This window comes from Cynoglossus semilaevis, chromosome 12 (assembly GCF_000523025.1).
Source record: "Cynoglossus semilaevis isolate Cse_v1.0 chromosome 12, Cse_v1.0, whole genome shotgun sequence".
Lineage (NCBI taxonomy): Eukaryota > Metazoa > Chordata > Actinopteri > Pleuronectiformes > Cynoglossidae > Cynoglossus > Cynoglossus semilaevis.
Genome location: NC_024318.1, coordinates 15,622,301 through 15,645,128, shown reverse-complemented (window position 1 = coordinate 15,645,128; position 22,828 = coordinate 15,622,301). Strand labels below are relative to the sequence as shown.

General features: G+C 39.6%; 1 protein-coding gene across 1 annotated transcript in view; it reads left to right on the top strand.

Annotated features, from left to right (window-relative positions):
• pcdh15a (protocadherin-related 15a) overlaps positions 1–22,828 on the top strand; it is a 206,765-nt gene that overhangs the window by 117,713 nt on the left and 66,224 nt on the right. Inside the window, exons 17-22 of the mRNA XM_025060675.1 lie at positions 2,975–3,109; positions 9,355–9,504; positions 11,208–11,401; positions 13,333–13,465; positions 13,650–13,729; positions 18,706–18,799. Coding sequence (XP_024916443.1) covers positions 2,975–3,109; positions 9,355–9,504; positions 11,208–11,401; positions 13,333–13,465; positions 13,650–13,729; positions 18,706–18,799 — 786 coding nt within the window. The remainder of the gene's footprint in view (positions 1–2,974; positions 3,110–9,354; positions 9,505–11,207; positions 11,402–13,332; positions 13,466–13,649; positions 13,730–18,705; positions 18,800–22,828) is intronic.

Below are 22,828 nucleotides of genomic sequence, written 5' to 3'. Positions count from 1 at the left end.
TGTAGCTGGTTCCTGGTGATACACCTGTAGGTAAAAGGGTTGTTTGCTGACACACGCACACACGCACACACCACTGTGGGGATGTCCAGATCAAGTCTTAATTTTTTTTCTTTAAAAATTTTCTAATTTAGAAAAAAAAAATCATATTAATTACTCAAAATACTAAGCTGTTATGTTGGAGGCCACCAGCAGGGTGTGTGGTCATCTAGGTCAAAATTTTGGAAGTTTAATAGATTCTGCCAGTGGTGTCAGGACAAGGTCACGCTCCTTATTTTGTCACATCAACTCCCTATTCAGGTATTCTGCCAAGCTACTGTACATACTAGAATTTTCCGGCAGTCAATTAGAACCGAAGAAACTTTTTACGAATGAGTACTGTAGTTTTTTCCGGCAGTCAATTAGAACCGAAGAAGCTTTTTACGAATGAGTGCTGAAACGTCTTCTAATGATAATCTAATTAATAATTAATTAAGTCTCTTATTCCTTACAATCGGATAATTCAAAGTGTAAGTCTTTGCAACACTCACAGGCTGCAACGGGGGGCGCCATCAAGTATGCGGTTCCTATAGGGATATGTACTGTAGTTCCTCTGGGGCTCGAAACCCAGGGCGTTCTGTGTGTAAGGCAGACGTGATAACCGCTGAACTATGGAGCCACCAGTTCTCGAAACCAAGTCAAACCAGTCGTGTATTTCTTAACCCCTTTCCACAAAATGACTGGGAAGTTAACGCAGACATTATCTCAATTACCAGTCATTACTAACCGTTAGTCGTTATAGAAACAACAACCATACCATCTCATTGGTTTTTACCTGATCAGCGGACATTTCAATTACAGAGATTTTGTACAAGAAATATAACAAACCATTCAAATAAATTCGTAACCGAATGTGTTCATTTTATTTTTTTAGTAGTTTCAGTGCGAATAATGCATTTTATAGTAATGGGTAAACAGACATGCTAACGCAGCGGGGTAATGACATTTCAAAATGCAGAAAATCTAAAGTCTAAAACTCTGTCAGTTTTAGTCGACCGTAACCTGTTCCAAATTTGACACACATTCAAACTTGGATTTTCCGCAGTTTGAAATGTTATTTAATTCAGAAATGACATCATTTTCTGTCCGTGGCAGATGGAAGTGAATTGACTTGGTTTGTTCAGGATTCTGTGTCGAGAGTTCTGTAAAAAACAACAGTTCATGGTTGTCAAAAAAAGAAGAAGAAATAAACAAGACTAACTGCAGAAAAAAAAAAAAAAGAAAAAAGAAGAAATAAACAAGACTAACTGCAATTTATTTCTCACAGCCTTTAGTGTAATCCATTTAAATGTTTCATTTAACACATGCATGGGCAAACATGCAGCCCGTTCAGCTTTATATTATCATTATACCTCTGCCTTTTCCCTGCAATACCCACATTTCCCTAATAGATGGCATAAAACACGATGATAGCATTTTAGCCTTCATTTATCTTAGTTCACACGTTTGCACGATCTATCTGCTCCTGACCCGACCCCGTTGCTCAATTTTAGGATAATTGTGGCCCACGAGTCTAAAAGTTTGCCCACTTGTTTTGATTTAACACGTCCAGTGGACGCGCAGCTCAGAGGAAACCGATTGTGTAAATAATACTAATGAATTAGCACATTCATTGTTGTGGTGACCTTTAGTAACTTGCTTGTTTTGTTGTCGTTCGTTCCTTAATAACACCAGCCGCGGCTTCGACATCGAAATGTCTTGACAGCTTACACGCCGCCAAGTCGAAACACTTCCCAACAAACATTTACGTGATTCTTAAATTTGCTGTTCAGATTGTCGGAGGACATCCCTACACTTGTGACGTCATGCTGTGAAAAGTAGAAACAAAAGCACTCATCAATGCCGGAGATGTCTTCGCCCCAGAAGGTTACTTTTTAAACAAGTCTCTTTTAAAGACACACACAAAAAAACTATTTGTGTATGTAAACACACTTACTCAAAATGCCATTAGCAGCCAGTTAAATACTGAGCAGATCTCCTGTAATGATGTGTGCTAACATGGATTAATGTGGCCAATAAAGCCAACCTTCCTGCTCCAACGAGTGTTTTGCAGTGCTGTGTCTCCTGTCGGGCTAATTGGTTTTTCTTCTATTGTTTTTTTTTCGTTGCATGAGTTCCAATATTTTTCCGTTCTCTTCCAGTTTTTCTTTTTTCAATTGAATAATTTCCTGTGGAAGTATTTGGAGTGTGGAGCAGAGTTTGCCGTTTGACACAGTTGTTAGGATTGTTGGAAGGAATGTGTTCCTACAACACAGTGGTAAAGAAGCATTACCATACCGGAACTGTTGCCATAAAAAGAATTTAGATCATCAGAGCACATGGTCTCACACTTTAAAATACCGGTTTGCTCCATCTTTGGTGGAGATTAACAAATCAAAGAGGAGTGCAAACAGAGATAACAAAATCAATAAGGCGCCCAGTCATGTTGTTTACCAAAACACTGTTGAGAAGACTCATTGATGGACGGGAATCGAACCAAAGTCACAGACTAGACAACAATAGACTCCGGTTTATAGGCAGTGGAACTACATCAGTGATCACCTATCTTTGATAACCAACCTTTTTTTAAAAAAAAAAAAGCTTTTAGCATCCTTGATGACAAGCTGTCGCACCCTTTCTTTAAAAAAAAGGTGATTTGATTTTATTTTCTCTTCAAAAACAAGGACAAAATCACTAATTACTGCTGTTTTTTAAGCTTAACTTTTTGTTTTTCTGTTGTGATTACTTTTTTTTTTCTCTCTAACCCTAACGGTTGTCAGTGTTCTCTGATAATGTGACTCAAATTAGCCAACCAATTCGTTTTTCAATCTTTGTCAGCTCAAGTGTGTTGTTGGGTAGTTTGTTTTCAAACCTCAGTTATGGCCTTGATGGTTAAAAATGAAGGAAACTGTTGTTCCAATTGTGATTTTTTTTTTCTTGGTATATCTGTGTTTGATAGACGAAAGACCCGATGGTGACGATTACCCTGAATGACTACACCGCCGTCTTCACTCTGACCCCCTCTGGATTAATCCGCTACCTAAGGCTTCTCCAACCTGTGGACCGGGAGACTCAGATGGCCTACACTTTCACGGTAGAGTTCGGTCGTGTTTTTATTTAGGAAAATAATAGGTCAAATGGGCCACAGTAATATTTCAGTCGAGTTCTAGTTCTTCAAGGATGAGTACATTGGATATGTACTGTATATGCAGTACCTCAGGGTTCCATTTTACTGCAGTTATACATTTATATATTGAATCATGTGTCCTCTAAGACCTCGCTTCTTGAAAACTATTTGAGAAATTGGTTAAAAAAAACATGGAGAACAGAGTTATTAGGGAACAGCTGAACCAAATATCTCAACCAATCAAATATTAATAAGATATATAGATATTTCCAATAACCACTGATTCGTCTGACCTTTTACAGGGGTCGACCAGATGTACAGAGGACATCTGGTCGACCCCTCTACCTGTCTCATCAGTATGAGGAGTGGAGCTTTCAGTCCCTATTCGCCCCTGCTTTGGAACTCATAACCACCTGACATATAGAACATTGATTTCGTCTCCCATTTTAAACCTGAACTTTAAACTAACCTTTGTGCAATTACCTACTCCTCTGGATTTTTTTTAGGATATCTTGGCCTACACTATTTTTAAAATCTATTCAGATTAACATAGTTCTTTTGTGCTTGAAAAGGCACCTTTAAAGTCTAAATTATTTGTATTATTTATTCATTCAGTATCTACTGCATAATCTTTTCCCAGTATCAGCGAGCTGCAGCCAATCCCCAGTTGGCAGTGGGCGAGGGGAGGGGGACAACCTGGACAGGTCACTAGTCCATCCCTGAGCCACAACCATTCACCACTCGCTCCCACATGTGGTCAATTTACAGTGTCAGACCAACCGAATACCAGAATCTCCCTATATTTTCATTTATTTTTATTTCATTTTATTTGTATTTAATTATTTATTTTAATTATTTAATTCATTTTTTAATGAAAGTGTTTTATTTACTTTTTATATTTTTTTAAATGTATTTTTTATACAGAGCAATACAGTAAATATTCATAATATAAACATGAACATAAAATAATGCGTTGCTAACAGACAGCTGTGTCTCTCAGATAGTTCAAGGTGGTAATTACATGGTGACGATACAACTATGGATCCAAAAAAACATAGCTGATTCACAATGTTGGGGCGGAGAACTTCATGCTAACTGTATATGAGTTCCATAGTGGAGAAGTTTGAAAACTCTGGTTTAACAAAAATGGCGGAGACCATACTACTTGTCAGAGTGTTGCCAATTCAGCTATTTGGTGTGCTACGGTTAACCATCTTCATCTTTTCTCTTTGGTTTTGTTTAGCTTTATATGGATTTTCTGTGGCTTCTTTTCCAGTTTTCCGAACTTTTGTATGTTGCGTGGTTGCCATAGCGCCGCACACAGGCCTGACATGTGTACTACATGGACTGGAGTCGTATTCAGCAGCTTGGTTTAGGGCTAAATTCTCTTGCGCCAGATCAGGGGGGTCAAACTCATTGTGGTTCAGGGCCCACATGCAGCCTGATTACATGTCTAGTGGGCCAGACCAGTACAATCATAAGATAATTACAAATAAATAACATGTTTTTCTCCTTTGTTTCCATGCAAATAAGTAAAGTGATATCAGAAAATATTCATATTTTATGACATAATTTGTCAAAACATCACAAACAGGAAGTGTTTGTGGATTTTTTCACTATTGAAATACTTAAAGTGGGCCGGATTGAACCCCCTTAGCGGGCCAGTTTTGGCCTGAGGGCCGTATGTTTGACACCCCTGCGCCGGATCCTCGTAAACGCACCGCATCCGTGGGCTCCGTAGTCGTAGCAATTGGTTACTAGTGATGGAAAACCTGTGCCGTTGTATGATGCTGAATACACACACAGCATTATCTCACTCACATACACACAGCAATGCTCCGTCTCCCTCACTCAGTCACCACCTCATTGGCACAGACATCCCAGCTCTGCTGTACTCGTTCGCACTTGTCATAAATACACATAGACGTAGATTTGCCACAGAGGCAGTTAACTTGACTAATTATGGGACAGTAATCCTCCGTTTCCTCCTAAATGTCTCCAGAGGATTTTTGTTTTTGTTCCTGTGTGGCTTCTGTAGAAGAATTGTGTGCTAAGAAAGTATCGTTTCCCTTTCTAAAAAAACAAAAAAATACAAGCAAAAAAAAAACAAAAAACACATTGATGCGCAAAACTGCTTTTGCACCACAATTACCCATTAGACACAGGGTAAAATAATGACAGGATAATGTCCTGATCCTGTCTGCTGATAGTGACGAAGGTTTCTTTTTTTCAGTGATTTTCTGCACAGCCAAGGCGCCACAAACAACCAGTGTGTGGCACCAAGGAAGAAAACACATTGAAAAACACTGACAAGAGTTGTCACTTTTTTTTTTAATCTCTTTCTCATTCCAGTCTCGGCAGATTCCGAATAATTTTAGCTCCCCTGAAAGGTGCGCCGAGCGGTGCAGACTCAGCTCAGGCTGACGAAATGAAGTAACGTTTGTCAAAATCAGTGCAGCGTTTTTTGTTTGCGTTTGTGACAGACCAAAGAGATGTTTTAAAGCGTCGGCGAGTTTAAACTAATGAAACCGGGGGCTCGGGTATTTTTACTTTTTACTGTAATAAGAGTGATGCTTCCACAATAAATACCCACGGCCACCTCTGCGGGAACAGGGACGCTCGAATAATGAGGTGACAAAAATTTTGCAGTCGCGATAGAAGATATGTATAGTGTAGAATATTTAGAAGTAATTTGTGACAGGAAGGCGACGATTTTTATTACACGTGTGACAGCGGCGAGGCCAGCTGTGATGTATGGATTGGTGATGATGAGCGTGCCTTTGCTGATAATGAAGACGGAGGAGGAGCTGAAGATTCCAAAGTCTAGCGTTTTTCCAAAACCAGATTGGACAGGATGAGGACGAAGCCCTTGCGAAATATTTGGTTACGAAGCCGGAGGGAGATACGATGATGAGGTTGTTAGGTCGTTCTCCAAGAGAAATGTGGAAGAAGACTGTAGGAAACGGTAGGGCAGTGGTAATCAACTCGCGGCACGCGGGCCAAATCCGACACATGTACCCATATTTTAAAAATCACAGACCTTCTTGACCCAAGTCAATAGACATTATTCGTAAAACTAAGAATCTCTTGCGACCCACCTTGAGGTCGCGACCCAGTCTTTGGGAAACAATGCCCCCCAGAAAATCGATGGCCCTCTGACAGATATAGTTGATGACCTAGCTGTAGGGCATCGTAAAAAAAGGCTGTGATGATCGTCTTTTAAGACTGATAGTATTACATGATGTATGTTTGGAGCTACACACGCCTTTAGGGCAAAAATAGAAGCGAGCGTAGAGTGCTACAGAAGGAAGGACGACAGGTGGGTTTGAAGGGACACATTTTCTCAAACAGTCTCTATTTATATATATATATCAACACTACCTTCCAATTTTCCACGAGAAGTATTTTAGTAGGATTTGGCATTCACTAGGCGTTTCGGTACTGTTACTTTGACTTATTACTGTCTGGATCACCAGACTGTTTTCTTGATACTTGCTCAGAGGGATGTCAGCATCTGGGGAATTACAGTGGCTGCCTCCGTCACTCAGGATTCACTTGGATTAGTGAGCATTATCAAATCATCAGTGAGCTCTGTAGGGACGGTTCCCGGAGTGCACGGGGATGATCCCGTTCACTGTAGTCCCGGATTTTTATCCCAGTTTGTTTTGGCTGCCGCAGAGGCTGCTGTGGCACACTTGACAAGTTGATATGTTTACACCATGTGTGCTGAGCTGAGCCACTTTTTTTTTTTCTACCTCATTTTACAAGGTTTGACAGTGAAGCTTAAACCTCTGCCACATTTTGTACCAGGAAACTACTACTGTCGTGATCAGAAATTACACTTCCACTCTGAGTTATAAGGTGGTTTGACATCGTGTCTTCACTTTTGATACAGACAGTCAGTGAGTCACCCAAAATTATTTTTACATTTTTTTACACTTAGAAGTGTTATTTCCACAAATTCCACTTCCGGCCGGCGAAACCCACCCAAAATTTCAATTTTAAAATGATCTCATGTTGCAGACATGCAAAATGTAATTTTTTTTATATTTTTGGATTGAGCATGCTCAACTTATTAATTCATTATTGCAGCTGCAGTAACAACTAGGGATGGCTTGATACAAGTTTTTCAAGTATGATACCGATACCAGTACTGCAACTTGGAGTATCTACTAATTCTGATATCACTCCGATACCTTATTTTCTCCTCCAGCATTGCTAAGTCGATACTGTCCCTGATTACAGTATTTTACGCTGTAGGCTGTTTTTTTTTTTTTTCAGTGTTGGATCCTGAAATTATAAAATTAGAAATAATATTGGACTGATACCAATCCAAAACCTTCTTTTCTCCTTTACTATGCCGTTGCTATGGTGATAGTGTACCTGTTTACGGCATGTTGCGCAAAATTAAGTTGAGCATTAGGGCTTACATATGAAATCAAACTATAGTTGTTGTTTTTTTTCCATCTTTGAGCCTGAATTTTTGACCAATATTTGGCTGATACTGATTCTGACTGATCAGATCAAGCCATTCAAAATACAATATAATTTAACATTTAAAGATAAAACCACCCATTGTAAACCAATTACATTGTGACTAAACCTTATATGAGTATAAAAAATGTTTTATGTTGCTGAGGCGCTTCTGCTCAGAGGCTCTGTCTCTGTGATGTCAGAGACCTGGGTTCGCGCTTCTGCTCAGAGGCTCTGTCTCTGTTTGTGATGTCAGAGACCTGGGTTCAAATCCTTGTGTGGCGATTGTCACACAAGAAATTTAGCGCCTCGAAGGGGCAGCCTGTTACAGCACATCTCCTGGTAACACAAGAATCAATAAAGTTCACCAAAAAAAAGCAATTATAGCATGATATCTGTCATCGCAAGACATCAGCAGGTTGCGCTAATATGCAAAAACTAGCCATCATTAGATTAATACTCCTAAATGACCTGGATGAGTCGATATTTAATATTCTTATGTAATATTCATTCTTCGTTGAGAGAAATCCATTTTTAAGCATTTCAGCACAAAATTAGTGCCAGAAAACGTCAACTCATCCTGAGAGTGGGAGAAAGAGGGAGCAGGAAATACAGAGAGAGAGAGAGAGAGAGTAGACTCAGAATCTATTCAGATAAATATTAAGCTTCAAAGATTATTCTGTTAACGGGTTGCCGTGGTTGTCACTACTGAGTGTGAGCGAGAGCGTTACACTTTCAGGTCTGCGCTAAAACTCGCTAGTTTATGCACACGGATGTGAACACATCACTCGGTGAAGTCGGCTTCCTCTTCTCCGCCGCCTCAGAGCCTGACATATCTACCCCCAGGCTGGCAGCAAAAACAAACTCTGTTTTGTAGAAGGGGAAAACACAGCGGATGCTTTGGTATTCTGTATGCTATCCTGTGCTTTTGTCTAACTCTTTACTGTGAGTGTTTACTAGCTTCCACTGCTACCCTGCTGATGTTTACACCATAAACCGGGTATTTCACCTTCAACACCAATATTTTCCCATACAAATATCCACTGTGCAGTATTTCCGATTTCTACTATAGTTTTTTTTCCAGAGTTCAACATTCCATACGTATTCGTCTCCTTTGCTAGAGATAGAAATCGGCCGTAGCACCTTTTGTTCTCTTACCTTAATGCATACGTGTCAAACTCAAGGCACGGGGGCCAAATATGGCTCGCCAAGCCGATTTGTGTGGCCCGCGGGAGCTTAAAAAGCATTTTGTCCGTGCAACAGAGTTTCTTAACCTAAGAAATTAGTTGTTTTTTTTCTAAATGCGTTCCCAAAAAACGAACAATGAACAATATTTTTAGCTTGAATAAATTATAATCAATTGTCTGTTATGGACTAGTTACATCATGCCTTAGTGGTAGGTCTCTGGTTCGAATCCTTTCCAGGAAGTGAACCTAAGGAAAGAAACACATTGGTGGTCTGAATGTTTTGACTTTGATTTTAGTGTAAGTTTAGTGTGAGTTGCTAATAGAAGATACCCACCTTTGTTTTTATCCTTATTGTAAATCACCCTTCACCGCCAGGTGACACAGAATATTTCATCACAGTACAGTACCAAAGTGAAGTGAAGTACAGCTCATACTGGTTGCGTTCAATGACTAAGTGGAGGCGGCAACATTTCTGGTATTAAAATGTCCATCAGCGCGCCATGAGGCCTTTTTTTTCGTAACATACTGTATTTCTATCCTGTCCATTTACAGATGTTGGCCTCAGATGGTGTTCAGCAGAGTCGCCCAGTAACTGTCAACATCCTGGTTCTGGACGCCAATGACAACACGCCCACGTTTGGCAAGGTCTCCTACAGCGTTGAAGTCTTCACAGACATGCAGCCAGGGGAGACAGTACTACAGGTAACCCTTCCTCCCACCTTTTTTTTTCCCTCCCTGCCTTTCTCACCCCTGCTGTGGTGCACTGCTGCACGCGTTCCTCTTTATACCCTTCACATTGGATCCTACAAACGCATTTTTCTCGCCTAAAGCAAATACCCATGACGATCCAAAGCATTACATTGACAGGCCAATCTCTGACACACTTCTATTCATTTTTTCTCCAGTCATGACGGATAAAGCAGACAGAATGTTTATTTTTATATCTCTGTATTTATATGTTTCCTTTTGCAAAGACCAGGGCAGCAGTTGATGTGTTATATCAATTATTTAAAATTGACCGTGGTGGTCTTTTCTGACACTGAAAGGAGGAGATATTTGGACATGTTTCAGACACGTTGATCTCTCTGCAATGTGTGAATGGGAGAACGGATTACTTTAATGTAAAATAATTGCGCTCTACCACGAAGATACAGTACATTTGCATAGAAATGCTGTTTTAAAAATGTAAATCTATAGCTGCGTCAGGTCTCCCTTGTAAATGTCTGCAGTTCCAACACACCGTTGCCTCCTACTTGGCATTCAGCGCATGATCTCATCTTTTCAGCTGATCCGTCTTCTTAGCGCAGCCTCTCCAAAAGAATGTCAAACACTAAAAAGGTCAAGTTTAATCTTTCTTAAAGAACAGCAGTTTAGCCCACACAGAAGCTAGGCCAGGGGTCACAAATTGTCCGCTATTACTCTAAAAGTATTTTTATGATCCATTTATGAAAGCTGCAGGTACTGCTGCTAATTTGATGCCAAGACTTTTACTTTAACCTCAGGAAAGTAGCAACCTGAGCAGTTTGGATTTAAGTCTGGAGACCTAAGGAATATTAAGAACAATGTATCGTGAAAGACTTAAAATCGCAAGATGGAGGATGCAATGAAAGGATTGGATTAAGGGAAATGATGATTTTGAAGGTTATTTTGATAATAATGTTCATTGCATAACCACAATAATAATAATAATTGTTATTATTGTTTGTTATTATTATTAATATGTTGATGATGATTAGTATTAGTATAATATTGTTTTTAACAATAATAAAACAATAATAAAAATAAATATTTATGTCCTATTATTAACAACAACATATAATATAGATATACACTTATATATATTTCATTTTTTTTATTATCAACCAATACCAATAATACCAATATTAAAAATAACAATAACGACAACATATATTACTTATTTTACTATATTTTACTGTAGTTGTTATTAATATTATTCTTGCCATCTGAATTTTTAACAACTCTAATAATATTAATAACGTATGTATATATAATTATTCCTATTTTAAGTATTATAGAAGTATATTTTCGTATTTATGACAATTGATACTGTTTTGACTTTGACCGCTTTGCATTGACTCTGATCCTTACTGATAATTAAAAGCAATAACTGTAGTAGGGAAAAGTCAGGCTGCAGTCTCAGTAGTACGCATGAAGCGCTCTTAGCTAAATGTCAACCATTTGTTTCTGCCCACACATGAAACAAAGGTCATGTGTACAGCAGGCAATAACAGGGTACTAAATATAATCCCAGGTTGAGAGAAACCAATAAGTCACAAACCTTTACTTACAAACATAAACTGTTTCATTTCATCTAATCCCCAAAGGGGCAAAACTACCAATTTATCAAGTGTTGATTAACTGTTATTTTTTGCACGTGTTTTTAGTTAACAGCGGCGGACGCCGACCAGGGACTGAACGGCTTGGTGACATATGAGATCGTCACGGGTGCACAGGGGGATTTCATCATCAATAATCGAACTGGACGCATCACAGTGGCACCTGGTGTAACCTTGACCGTCGGGCGATCGTACGCGCTGACGGTGAAGGCTTCTGACAATGCACCAGAGACACAAAGAAGGTACAGTAGTGTTTTTCCGATGTTTTTGGACAAAACCGTAGATGATTTCACTTTCTGTATCGTAGATGAAATTTATAGCAATATATCAGCTAAGACAGAATCATGTATTTGATGTTATTGTTATCCTTGTGTTAGTATCGTATTGGGAGGTACCTGGTAATATAGGCTTCTTTATTTCAGTATTTGTTTATAATTGTGTAAATTCCGATCTGTGAATCTGTGGTGTAATATTCTACTTGTTCCCTTTTTTTTTTTTTTTTTTTTTTTTCCCCTCGTGTTCTGCTGTGCCACCTGTGAATCCAGTCTCAGGAGATACAGCTGTATTTCTTAGTTTTACTGATGTCCTGTCTGCCGTTACATATTTAATAATCGCACATCTGTGTGTCTATCCCCAAGGTGGTGCTATTACAGTAATTTTAGAAACGACTGTGTATATTTACAGTTAGTAGTGAGGCTGCTGGGCCAATTCTTTTTTTTTTTCCATTCCCTGTGGAAATAAGGCCGGGTTAGAGTCCAGCTTTGAACACAGAGAAAAGTGGTTCAAACTTCTGGGCCCTGATTACATCTTTTGTTCTTTGCCTGTTTTACAAGTTGAATTATGAACTTTTGTTCATGTTTATATCATATTTTAAGAATTGAAGCTGACATTTAAGGTTAGTTTTCTTATTTATATCATTGTATTTTTCTGTGTCTTTGTTAAAGAACTTTTCATTTTAAAACCTAATGGAATTCAAAACAACTGTCTGTTTCCCTACCAAATGTTTAAGGTAGTCCATCCCAACACTGGAACACATGCCTGAACATGTTTTTCTACCCTTAAATTACTCTTTATGGAGGTCAGTCAACTTGTTGGTAACAATTTACTTCTGTTCTCTAAATGCCACACTCCACAAAAAGACTTTGTTCGGTCAACACTCTCAGGTGTGAACTACTGACCAGCATCAGAGGAAATATTCCCTTTAGCAGGGGTTCTTCCAACAATAACCTTGATGAAGTACTCAGGTCCCAGCTAGATTTTTTTTAATTTGTGAAAATTAATATAAATTATGTTTTTGAAGGTTAAATCTGAAAGAAAGATTGATTACAAAGAAAGATCCAAATGTAGCTGTTTTCGAGACTGCAATGCTAACGCTAGAGGTCTAGACCCACCGACGGAGTAATGGGACAATTAAGCCTGTGGTATTATCCACTGACAGCAGGACATTGTTGAAGCACGTACTCTCAGTCAGAGAGAGGTTTAGGTATTCAAATCACGCAGCACAAAGCAGTATTCCATTACATTTTGCATCTAAATGACAAATGTCATCAGTCCTGATTTGAGACGAGAAACATATTTCTGACAATCTGTTAGCAGTTAACAAAAATACGGCTGTTTTTTCGCCGAGTGCTAAAGCTGTGACACGAGATGTTCAATAAATCACCAGCTCTTTAACTTGTCATTTGAAAGCAAAGACAAAGACATTATTCACGGCAAAGGCTGATTTCTTTTCTGTTTTTTTTTTTTTTTTTTAATCTCCTGGATTCCACAGACAAATTCAACAACATACTTGAAGAAGTCATAGCAGTCTACAGCTGCAGGAATATACAGCTCACTAACATTTCCACATATGTCTTAATAGTTCAACAAACAATGTAACGTGAACAAGTAGACAGATTCGAAAAGCGATAATTGATACGTGAGTTGCTCGCTTTGTTACGTGTTCTTTTTTTGGACCTTTCAGAAACACCATAAAAAAGAGATGTAACCTAGTTTCACCACCGCCTCTTTTTTTCTCCAGTGACTCTGCACAAAACCTTTGAAATGGGGTCACGCACCATGATGTCTGCTATGCTTTGTGTGTGTGTATTTCATAAATACGCTCCCAGTGGTTTCCTAGAAGGAAAACTGCTGTTTAGTTAGGAGGACTGATGTGTGACTGTTTCTCTGCCAGGAGTTCCATAACAACAGTTTACATCGAGGTTCTGCCTCCTAACAACCAGAGCCCCCCACGCTTCCCTCTCCTCACCTACAGCGTTGAAGTGAGCGAGGCCATGAGGCTAGGAGCGATTCTGCTTAACCTACAGGTGAGGCGCTAACTCGCAGAAATCTTTGATTACATTCAATATACTGTTTACTTCAGCCCTCCTCCTGTCATTACATTCAATATACTGTTTACTTCAGTCCTCTGTTTCTCTTGCACAACTATTGTATCACTGGCTTTAATCACACTCTATGCTGATGACGCTCTTTGTTTTTCACCTCGTCCAGGCTACAGACAGAGAAAATGACCCAATCACATACCGTATTCTGAGTGGCGATCCCGAAAAGGTCTTCAACCTCACTAGAACGTAAGATTGTGCACTTGTTCAGACACAGCTCCTTGTGCCAAGAGTTGCAGTTCATGGAGTGAATGAAGATTAGCCACAGTTGAAGAGTACAAAACCTGAATCGTTGTGCGCATTAAATACTTTTTTGGGGGTTGAGGGGTTGGATGAAAAATCAAACATTTAACCAGTGCTATGTATAATATTTAATTGTTATGTAATTTTTCGTCAAAACAAGGTTTCAAATTCAAACAAAAAAAGCATGGTAAGGCATGTTTGGTTTCGTGTGGAGGCCAATGTTTTTATTTAACGGCGTTTTTCCATTTTTTCTTTTTTTCCCCCCCCGAAATTATAGCAAACATCATAACAATCAAAAGTAACCACACATTATCGGCAACCAGTTAAGCTTTATAAAAGCTTCAATTTAACACAGTCTGTGTTATTTTCATGTTCTGAAATTCAAGGTACATTTGAAAGGAACTCAATAACAGCACTCAGAGGAGGCAAAGCTGCAGGTTTTAACCTGCTGCAAAAGACATCCCTGATCATTTTACAAAAAGAGAATGATATGATGGAAACCGCTCTCATAGCGAATATGAATTCAAATTAAACTCACCCATGTACTTGATAGACCTTTTAGACTTTATTCTGTTAGAATCAAAGTCTGAATTACCTATTGTTTGTTGTATCCCACTGCGGCCCGGGACCAAATGACCTACAGACCTGCACCGGTCCCCAGACCGGGGGTTGGAGACCCCTTATCTAACACACATAGGAACTTGAGATGGAACGATCCAACTTTTTTATGTCTGACACCGATACTGCAACTTTGAGTGCCGTTCTTCTGGATGTTCTGGACCCTGAAATTTTGACCAGTATTGCTCCAATTCCAATTCTGAGCATTCGATCGAGCCAACCCTAATAAGAACCTAAATATATTTCCTACAGCAGTGATTCATTTCACGATGTTTAGTCATGTGCACAAACCCGTGTGGATTAACAGTCATGATACATTAAGACGCACTGTCTCAGCCGTGATGTTGACAATGCCAGTGAGGAGACGGCGTCACTGTCGTTATTGGCTTCTGTCTTCATAATATTGACTGTCAGAGTGGATGATGATGGTAATGATGATGGTGTTGATGATAGGGGAAAAAGCCTGTTTCGTGATGTGCACCCATGGTGATGCCAAGTACGTGTTGTGTTGCTTGCCAGTTCCCGGATTCTGATGAGTTTTAGCTAAATTACTGCATGTTATTTTTCAACCAAGGCGCTGCTTTTTGGCCAGATACCCGAAGGAGAATCCAATGATCCGAGTAAATAAGAAAACTCATTTGCCTCCTGCTCTTAGTAAATACACCTCCAATATGTCAGGGATAGGGAAACGAATAGTCCCTTCCTCGATGGAGGCTTATCAAGTGAATGACAGTATTAAAATAATCAACTTTAAAAATAAAAATATATGCACCGGTATGTGAAAATCTATCTATCTATCCATCCATCCATCTATCCATCCATCCATCCAATCATCAAGTGGGTAAAAAAACAAAACAAATACACCACTAAAGTCCTGGAAATTATTTTGCATGATATGTAACGTTAATTGGCTATTGTTTTTTTTAAAAGATAAATGCATTAAAATTTTTTTGGACCTTTGCTCCCCTTTCGACCCACACTGAAGTACGCAGCGCACGGTTTGGTGTGGGTACCGTGCATTCCTAAGAATAACAATCAGACGCCTGACTTTTTGCCAGGCCTGGCTAATTAGATCAGTTAGAAGCTCACAGGCATAGCTGCCTCTCCTCAGACGACACACTCTGTGGATATAATCACAGAGAATGAGAATGAGATAGCAGGAGCCTTGCGCCGCTCATCTTTAACCCAGACGGTGTTTATATCTGAAAGCAACAGAAACGTGCCTGTTCCTGTCCAAAAAAGGTCTAATAAGCAAGTGATTGCCATAAAATATTGAAACGGTCAGTGTACAGGACCCAAAAAGAAAGTAGAGAAAAGGAAAACATTCGGAGCATGAAAGTGTAGAACACTGGAAGGCTGTTTTACTAACAAGACGCAGGGAATAAAGTATCTAGTTTCTGTATCTATCTATCCATCCATCCATCAATCCATCCAGCCATCCAGGTTCCAACTCCCCTGAACTCCAACCCCCGCCCTGACCTCCAGCAATCCTAACTTCAATTGCCAGCAAAGCCGCGTGCGGTAACTGCATGCGGTAATAATTAAAATCACGCGTAAATAATTTAGAACAATTTATGAGAAACACGGTAATATTTCAAATGTATCCGAGCCTGTTTGGTTTAATTCATATTTATTCAAACATGTATTAAACTCAAAATATTTATGTAAACTGCCAGCTCTCCATGGGATGGCTGCGGGTGACGGCTTAGACAGCTTTGAAGAATAAACTGAAAATAAACAAGAACCACTGTGGTGCTGGTGCTCGCCTCAAACTCTCTTTAGCAAAACACCAGTGTAATTTACTTCGTAGGAAAGCTCTAACTAATTCATAATGCGTTCCCATTATCGAGGTCCAAAGAGAACTAATGGCACTTTAACCAATTGAAGCAGTTTAGGTTAGGTACAATACAAGGATTACAGTAGTTGTAGTAGTTTTTCCACTGACTACAGCTCAACTTGTAGCTCTACTTAATGGTTCCCAAATCGGGGGGGCGAGCCCTCTGGAGGGCACAAAGAATTGAGGGTGGGGGACAAACAAGCCAAATGAATTTCATTTTTAAATCATGCCACAGTGACAAAATATAATTTCCTTTGACGGTACAAATATCAATTTTTAGGAAGTACAGTGTTTGCGAACAACTGCTTTAAGGCATTTGGCCGCCAAACTTTTGTTTTTGTGTATCCGTTCCTGTCTTTGTGTTTACTTCGTGTTTGTCGTAGATGTTTTATGCATGAAACACTTTGCATTTGTCTGTGCATGAAATTACCCTTCACATCATGATTTTAAAAGACTTTAATCCCATGGCCTAAAAAAAGGGGAAAAAAAGATAAAGAACACCAGTTTACCAACGGATAAAACCTGTATGTTCAGTGTAAGATCAACTCTATGCTATACTGCACCATATTAACAAAGGGATTGATAGCCGGTGTGCACCTCTGTCACTCGAGATGACGTAGCGCTGTGGCTGTGTGGTTCATTGTTGTGGCGGCTACTGGATAGGATGCAGGACACTATCATGCATAAACAGAAAATTATACTCAGTCGCTACTGCAGTTCTCCAGCTGCAGGGAATAATCTGTTGACCTAGAAAAAGTCATATTTGTGACATTGTCTTCTCGGTTGTAATCACCATCGCCATCATCGCTAGTTGAAATGAATCTATCCCAGCAGGTCTTTATTATTATTATGTTTGCAAAGCCCTATTTTCTGTTAGCTTTGTGGAGCACAGCGTGGTCTATTTTCTACTCGTCTGCATATGTATAAATAAACATGAACACAGCAGCCAGTGAAGAATGTGTGTGCTGCATTTTTATCGTGTTTTTGCAGAGATGTGTTTGCCCTCTTGAACCACCCTATCAACAGGTGTGCCCAATTTGAAGCAAGGTTTTTACTGTAACTGAGGGCAAGTTCTTAAAGAAATACACAGTGTTACAGTGGGAGGATTCGCAACCTACACAGGCCGCCACCGGAGGTGCTATTGAGTATGTGGTTGCAACTCACAGGCTGCCCCAGAGGAGCTGGCTCCTTTGGGGCTCGAACATAGGACGCTGTATGTGTAAGGCAGACCATGTTCTCACCTTTTCAGGGTTGGGAAATGGGAATGTTTGGCGATAATCCCAGCATTGCACGAAGCCAGTTTACGCAGCCAATCACGGGGCCACCTGTGCAGCAGTCAACATCAGAGATCGAACCAGTGATGTTTCTTGTGAATGTTTGACTTGAGCCTAGGGAGCAAGATGTCAGTCCAAAATACCATTGGTGTGAGGACACTTTGTCCCCGTGAGGACATTTTGCGGAACTCCATGTCAATGTGTTGTTCCCTTTTTCCATTTGCAGTTCTGTCAGAACCCTCCCTGTGTGCAGCAGTAGAATTGTGTGTGTGTGTGTGTATATGTTCCTGTTAAGTATACCTATTGGGGCATTTTTAAAAAAAATACTACAGTTGTGGGGGTATTTTTGCATTTCCCCTACAGTGAAATGGAATGTTTAGTTTCAGGGTTCAAGAGTTAGGATTATTGTCAGAACAGAGTTGGGGTCAGGATTAAGATTAAATTAGGGATTAAGATTAGGCATACAGTATATATTTCTAACAGATAAGTCAGGGCATGGGGCGAGGCCGTGCATTATGTCCCTTTAAAGTATTCACAAACCAATAGTGTGTTTCCCTCAGTTCCCTTACATTTATCCTTGTGTATTGTGCAGCAGCGTGTGCAAATATTTTACCTTTATGTCGGATTGCATACACACTTTTGTTATGGGTTATTGCTTTTATAAATAACTGCCTGCTGCATTTATTGGAGAGACAGAGTGAACCTGTGTGTTGTCTATCTGCTGTGGGACAAAGAGGTTCAGTAGGAGAAGGACATGGGTTGGTGCCTCTGCGTATTACCGCTGTATACGCTGGCGTTATATGTTTCCTGTCTTTTTGGGTTTAATTAATAACGAGGAGCAGTCTTCTTCTTTACCCTCTATTAAATTCAATATGACATTTTGACAATTCCAATTAAAGACACTTAAGAGCTGGTCAAAAGGAGACAGTAATATGTGTCACGTTTGAGTTATATTAAGATACTGTAATATTGGCTAGGTAATAGTTTTCTGCAACACATCCATCAAGTTGGGAGTCTTGTAATTTAAAGTCAGCCTGACTTAGCATCAAGTGTGACATCAGTCCATGGACACTTTTTCTTCATTCTTACCAGACCCAATCTCTATGTATTTTGTTTGTTTTGTGCATTGTCATCAACAAAGCTATGCATGTACATACTATGTATTGATTGGTGTTTTGTTCCACCTGTTGCAGGATTGGTCTCCTGCTTCTGGATAAGCCATTGGACAGGGAGACCACTGATCAGTATCGCTTGATTGTCACGGCCTCGGACGGAAACCCTGGTGGGGTAAGGCACAGATCATTTGTAAAAAAAAAAAAAAACATTCCTTTGATTAGTGTTTCCCAAACTTTTTTTCTGGGCACCCATATTTTAAAAGTCACAAACCTTCGCGACCCAAATCAATAGACATTATTCGTAAACTCCTGGGAAACATGATGTGAGACAACCCAATAAAAAAAACCATTGCGACCCACCTGAGGGCCGCAACCCAGTCTTCGAAAAACAATGCCTTAGAATAAATCTTTACACAGGAGAACATTAAAGCATAAATTACATCTGTTTACATGGAAATTCCAAGAGAGTACAGAGTGTCCAGGGGTGTAGGTCTGAGCTCGTATACTGTACGTAAGTACCTGTCACTCACCTATACTGGCACAATAGCAGTATCATAATCTAGGACATAAAAACATCAGAAGAGTCTAATCTATGCTTAGAAGCCATAATGAAGCGCAAAAAAGTTCCCACAAAAACAACACAAGCGAAAGAAAATGAATGTAGCACAAGGGAATGTAAACAAAGCTGTCGTCAGCATATAGCATTATGTTAAGGTGATGACGTAGCCATGAAACGCCATAACTCAAGGACGTCGTAAAACAAGAACCTGCTGTATTAAGACCATAAAAAATATTTTCTACTTAGGAAACATTATAGAAGTATCTACGAAGTTTTTAACATAATAAATATTTAGTTTAATCAAAGAGCACAATAACATCAGGCCAAATGATATATTTTTTGCATCATCTTTACGCTGTTTTTATACATTAGCTTAAAAGCCACAGTGGACCTGTTTTGAAAGAAAATGAAAGAGTCAATCTGGTCCACTTTATCACGGTGAGTGGTTAATAGGGCCAGCGCTGAGGGTGGTGGGTAATAAAGTCTTAAGCTGATGCTGTGAGGAAAAAAAACATCTCTCTGAAGCTGCAGAACAAACCGCTGGTTTAGTGGCTGGGAGAATTCCCACATCTTTATTGCCCTTTTACATCTCTTTTTCCCATTTTAAATAGATTTAAATACACAGTGGCAGTTCTGTCTGTTTTGCGTTTTGACATCCCTGGTATTATGTGTACTATACAGTAAATATATATATCCTGTACTTTCCTGTAATTATTGGGCTTTTATGGCTTGTGGCCAACAGTGCCTTTGCCTTTAACCAGTGTCAAAGTCATCTTGGTTCAGGGACCACATACAGTCTCATTAGATGTGAAGTGGGCCGGAAAAGTACAATTATAACATAACTACCTATAGATAACAATAAGTCAGTTTTTTCTATTTTTTCATGTAATGCAGTACAGGTAAGTAAGAAAATTAGAAATCATTAAAAAAAATTACAAAACAAAGCTGAAGCAGATGAAGATAATGAAGTTGGTTTTGCTTTTTCTATTTGCAAAATGTATCAAGTGGGTCGGATTGAACCTCCTAGTGGACCGGTTTTGGCCCCCGGGCTGTATGTTTGGCCATATGTTTGACATCCCATTTGCTGACAAACTGCAAATTATTCCCTGCACACTGGTCGGGTTCAGCCTCAATTTGAATAGCATTTATAGCTAATGGTTTTGGAAATACAAAAAAAAAAAATTGATGTTATTTAATGGTTGACATATTTGCAGTAAAACTAATGCCTCACTGTTGTCAGGCATGTCCTCTCCTAAATTTGGTTCTGATTTCGATGTAGTATCGAGTTGTTTTGTCGAGTCGTCCCAGTGGGAGGTCTTGGCTAACAGATAAATGTCACTGAACACAAAGATCATAATGAGTACACCTTTACAAATTGAGTGACATTCAAACATTTCAGTGCTTCAGGAATTCCCATTTAATGACAGTGGCTCAATCTGAAATTACCGCTCTGCAATAAAGCTTTTTTTTTCCCCCAAATTGACACCTCAAAGCAAGCAATTACTTAGAGCAAAATAAATGGGTAAAATGTTTTTTTTTTATTCCCAAATTTTTGTGTTCACACAGTTGGTTTCATCATTTTTCCTTTCTCCTAACCTTACAAAGGGACATTATACTCCGCTCGGTCCTAGCTCTGTGTTCCTACAGATGAATCACAGTGTTGAATAAAGAGTCACAGTAGCAACTTTGAGCAGGGAAATGTCACTGTGTGCCATTGAGAGTAATGGTAACAACAATAGAAAAACGGATGTTCAATGGCTTCACTGGACTGGTTCTGCTGACAGTGCAGCTCCAGGTAAAACAAAAACACTTCAGGCTTTGCTCCCTTTTTTTGTCTGCACGGTCGATGCATGTTGCAAAAACACGTACATTTTCTTTTTCTTTAAATTGACACGGGGTCCTCGACTTACGTCGAAAGACACTCTTTTAACCATCGTTTATTGGACCCATTTGAATATAATTGCAAGTGGAACCGATCCAAAAACCACAGTAACAGTACAAGCTTGACCCTCTCTTGTTGACTAGCTTTACTTTTAGGACATTCCCTGTGGACACCTTAAATCAGGCATGGGCAAACTAAGGGCCGTGGGCCAGATGTGGCCCGTTCAGCTTTTTAATCCGGCCCGCCAAACTTTTCCAAATTCTACTTCTGCCTTTTCCCTTCAATACCTACATTTCACCAATAGATGGCGTAGAAAATTATAGAAGCATTTCAGCCTTTATGCATGACATTTACATGTCATTTATCTTCACAAATTCACACGAACGCTCCATCTATCTGCTCCTGATCCGGCCCCCTGTTCAATTTTAGGACAATTGTGGCCCCAGAGTCAAAAGTTTTGCCCACGCCTGAGTTAGATGCCCCCAGGCCCATGTTGGTGATGATCTAGGAAATAAAAACATCAGAAGATTCTGACTTACGCCTGGGGATAAATCATTATCAATCAATAAAAAATGAAGAGAAAATTCCCCCGGGCCAAAAAAAAAAAAAAAAACACGAAAGAAAGTGAATGCAGCACAATCCAATGTATGGAATATAATCGACGAATGTAAACAAAGCCATCTTGTCCGCTCCACCCGTCAGCTGGTTCCTGTGCGAAATTCGTTTTAACGCCGTACGTCAGAATGATGGAACAAGACTTGCCTAACATTGTAACCGAGGTACAAGGTCCCAGAATGATGGAACAAGACTTGCCTAACGTTGTAACCGAGGGTGTCGTAAATCGAGGACCTTGTATTTCTGAGCAAAAGGTTCACCTTTCTTTTCAAACAAAAACAATTTTCTTAAATGCCTTTTCTTAACATCTGAAGATATTATTTAGAAACCAAATGCCCACTGTTTTTATACACTGCCTGCAGAGCCGCATGTGGCCTTGGGTGGACCTTTGTCGGCCTGAGCCCTCTAACCTGGCATTCCAGACCACCAAGTAAGAAGTGATTTATTTTCCAGTACCTGAATGTGAGGCAGTCTGGAGTCTCACTGTGGAGCCTGACATTTTTCATTTCAACGCTTCATTCTCTACGTTGGGTAAACATATCAGGACTCAGAGGCCTGTCTGACTTCACAAGGGTAGAAGTTTTAATTTTGCAGCAAGGGACTCAAGTTACGCACAGTGCCTGTGATGTAAAGTTCCAAGATACAGAGTTATAGGAGGGTTTTTATATAGAGCAGAGTGGGTGGAGGCTTGCACGCAGCGACGATGAGTTAGTTCTTGTAACCAAGACGGTTCTCTGTTTCCCAGACATGAAATGAAGGTTGCGAGGTGTGATTATGGAACGTGTCAAAATAAAAATCGAGCTCCTCGATTTACGACGTCCTCGATTACAACGTTAGGAAAGTCTTGTTTATTCTGACGTACAACGTTAAAACGAATTTTGCACAGGAACTAGCTGACGGGTGGAGCGGACAAGATGGCTTTGTTTACATTCGTCGATTATATTCCATACATTGGATTGTGCTGCATTCACTTTCTTTCGTGTTTTTTTCTTCTTCTTTTTTTTTGGCCGGGGGAATTTTCTCTTCATTTTTGATTGATTGATACTGATTTATCCCCAGGCGTAAGTCAGAATCTTGTTTTTGTTTCCTAGATCATCACCAACATGGTGCCTGGGGGCATCTAACTCAGGCGTGGGCAAACCTTT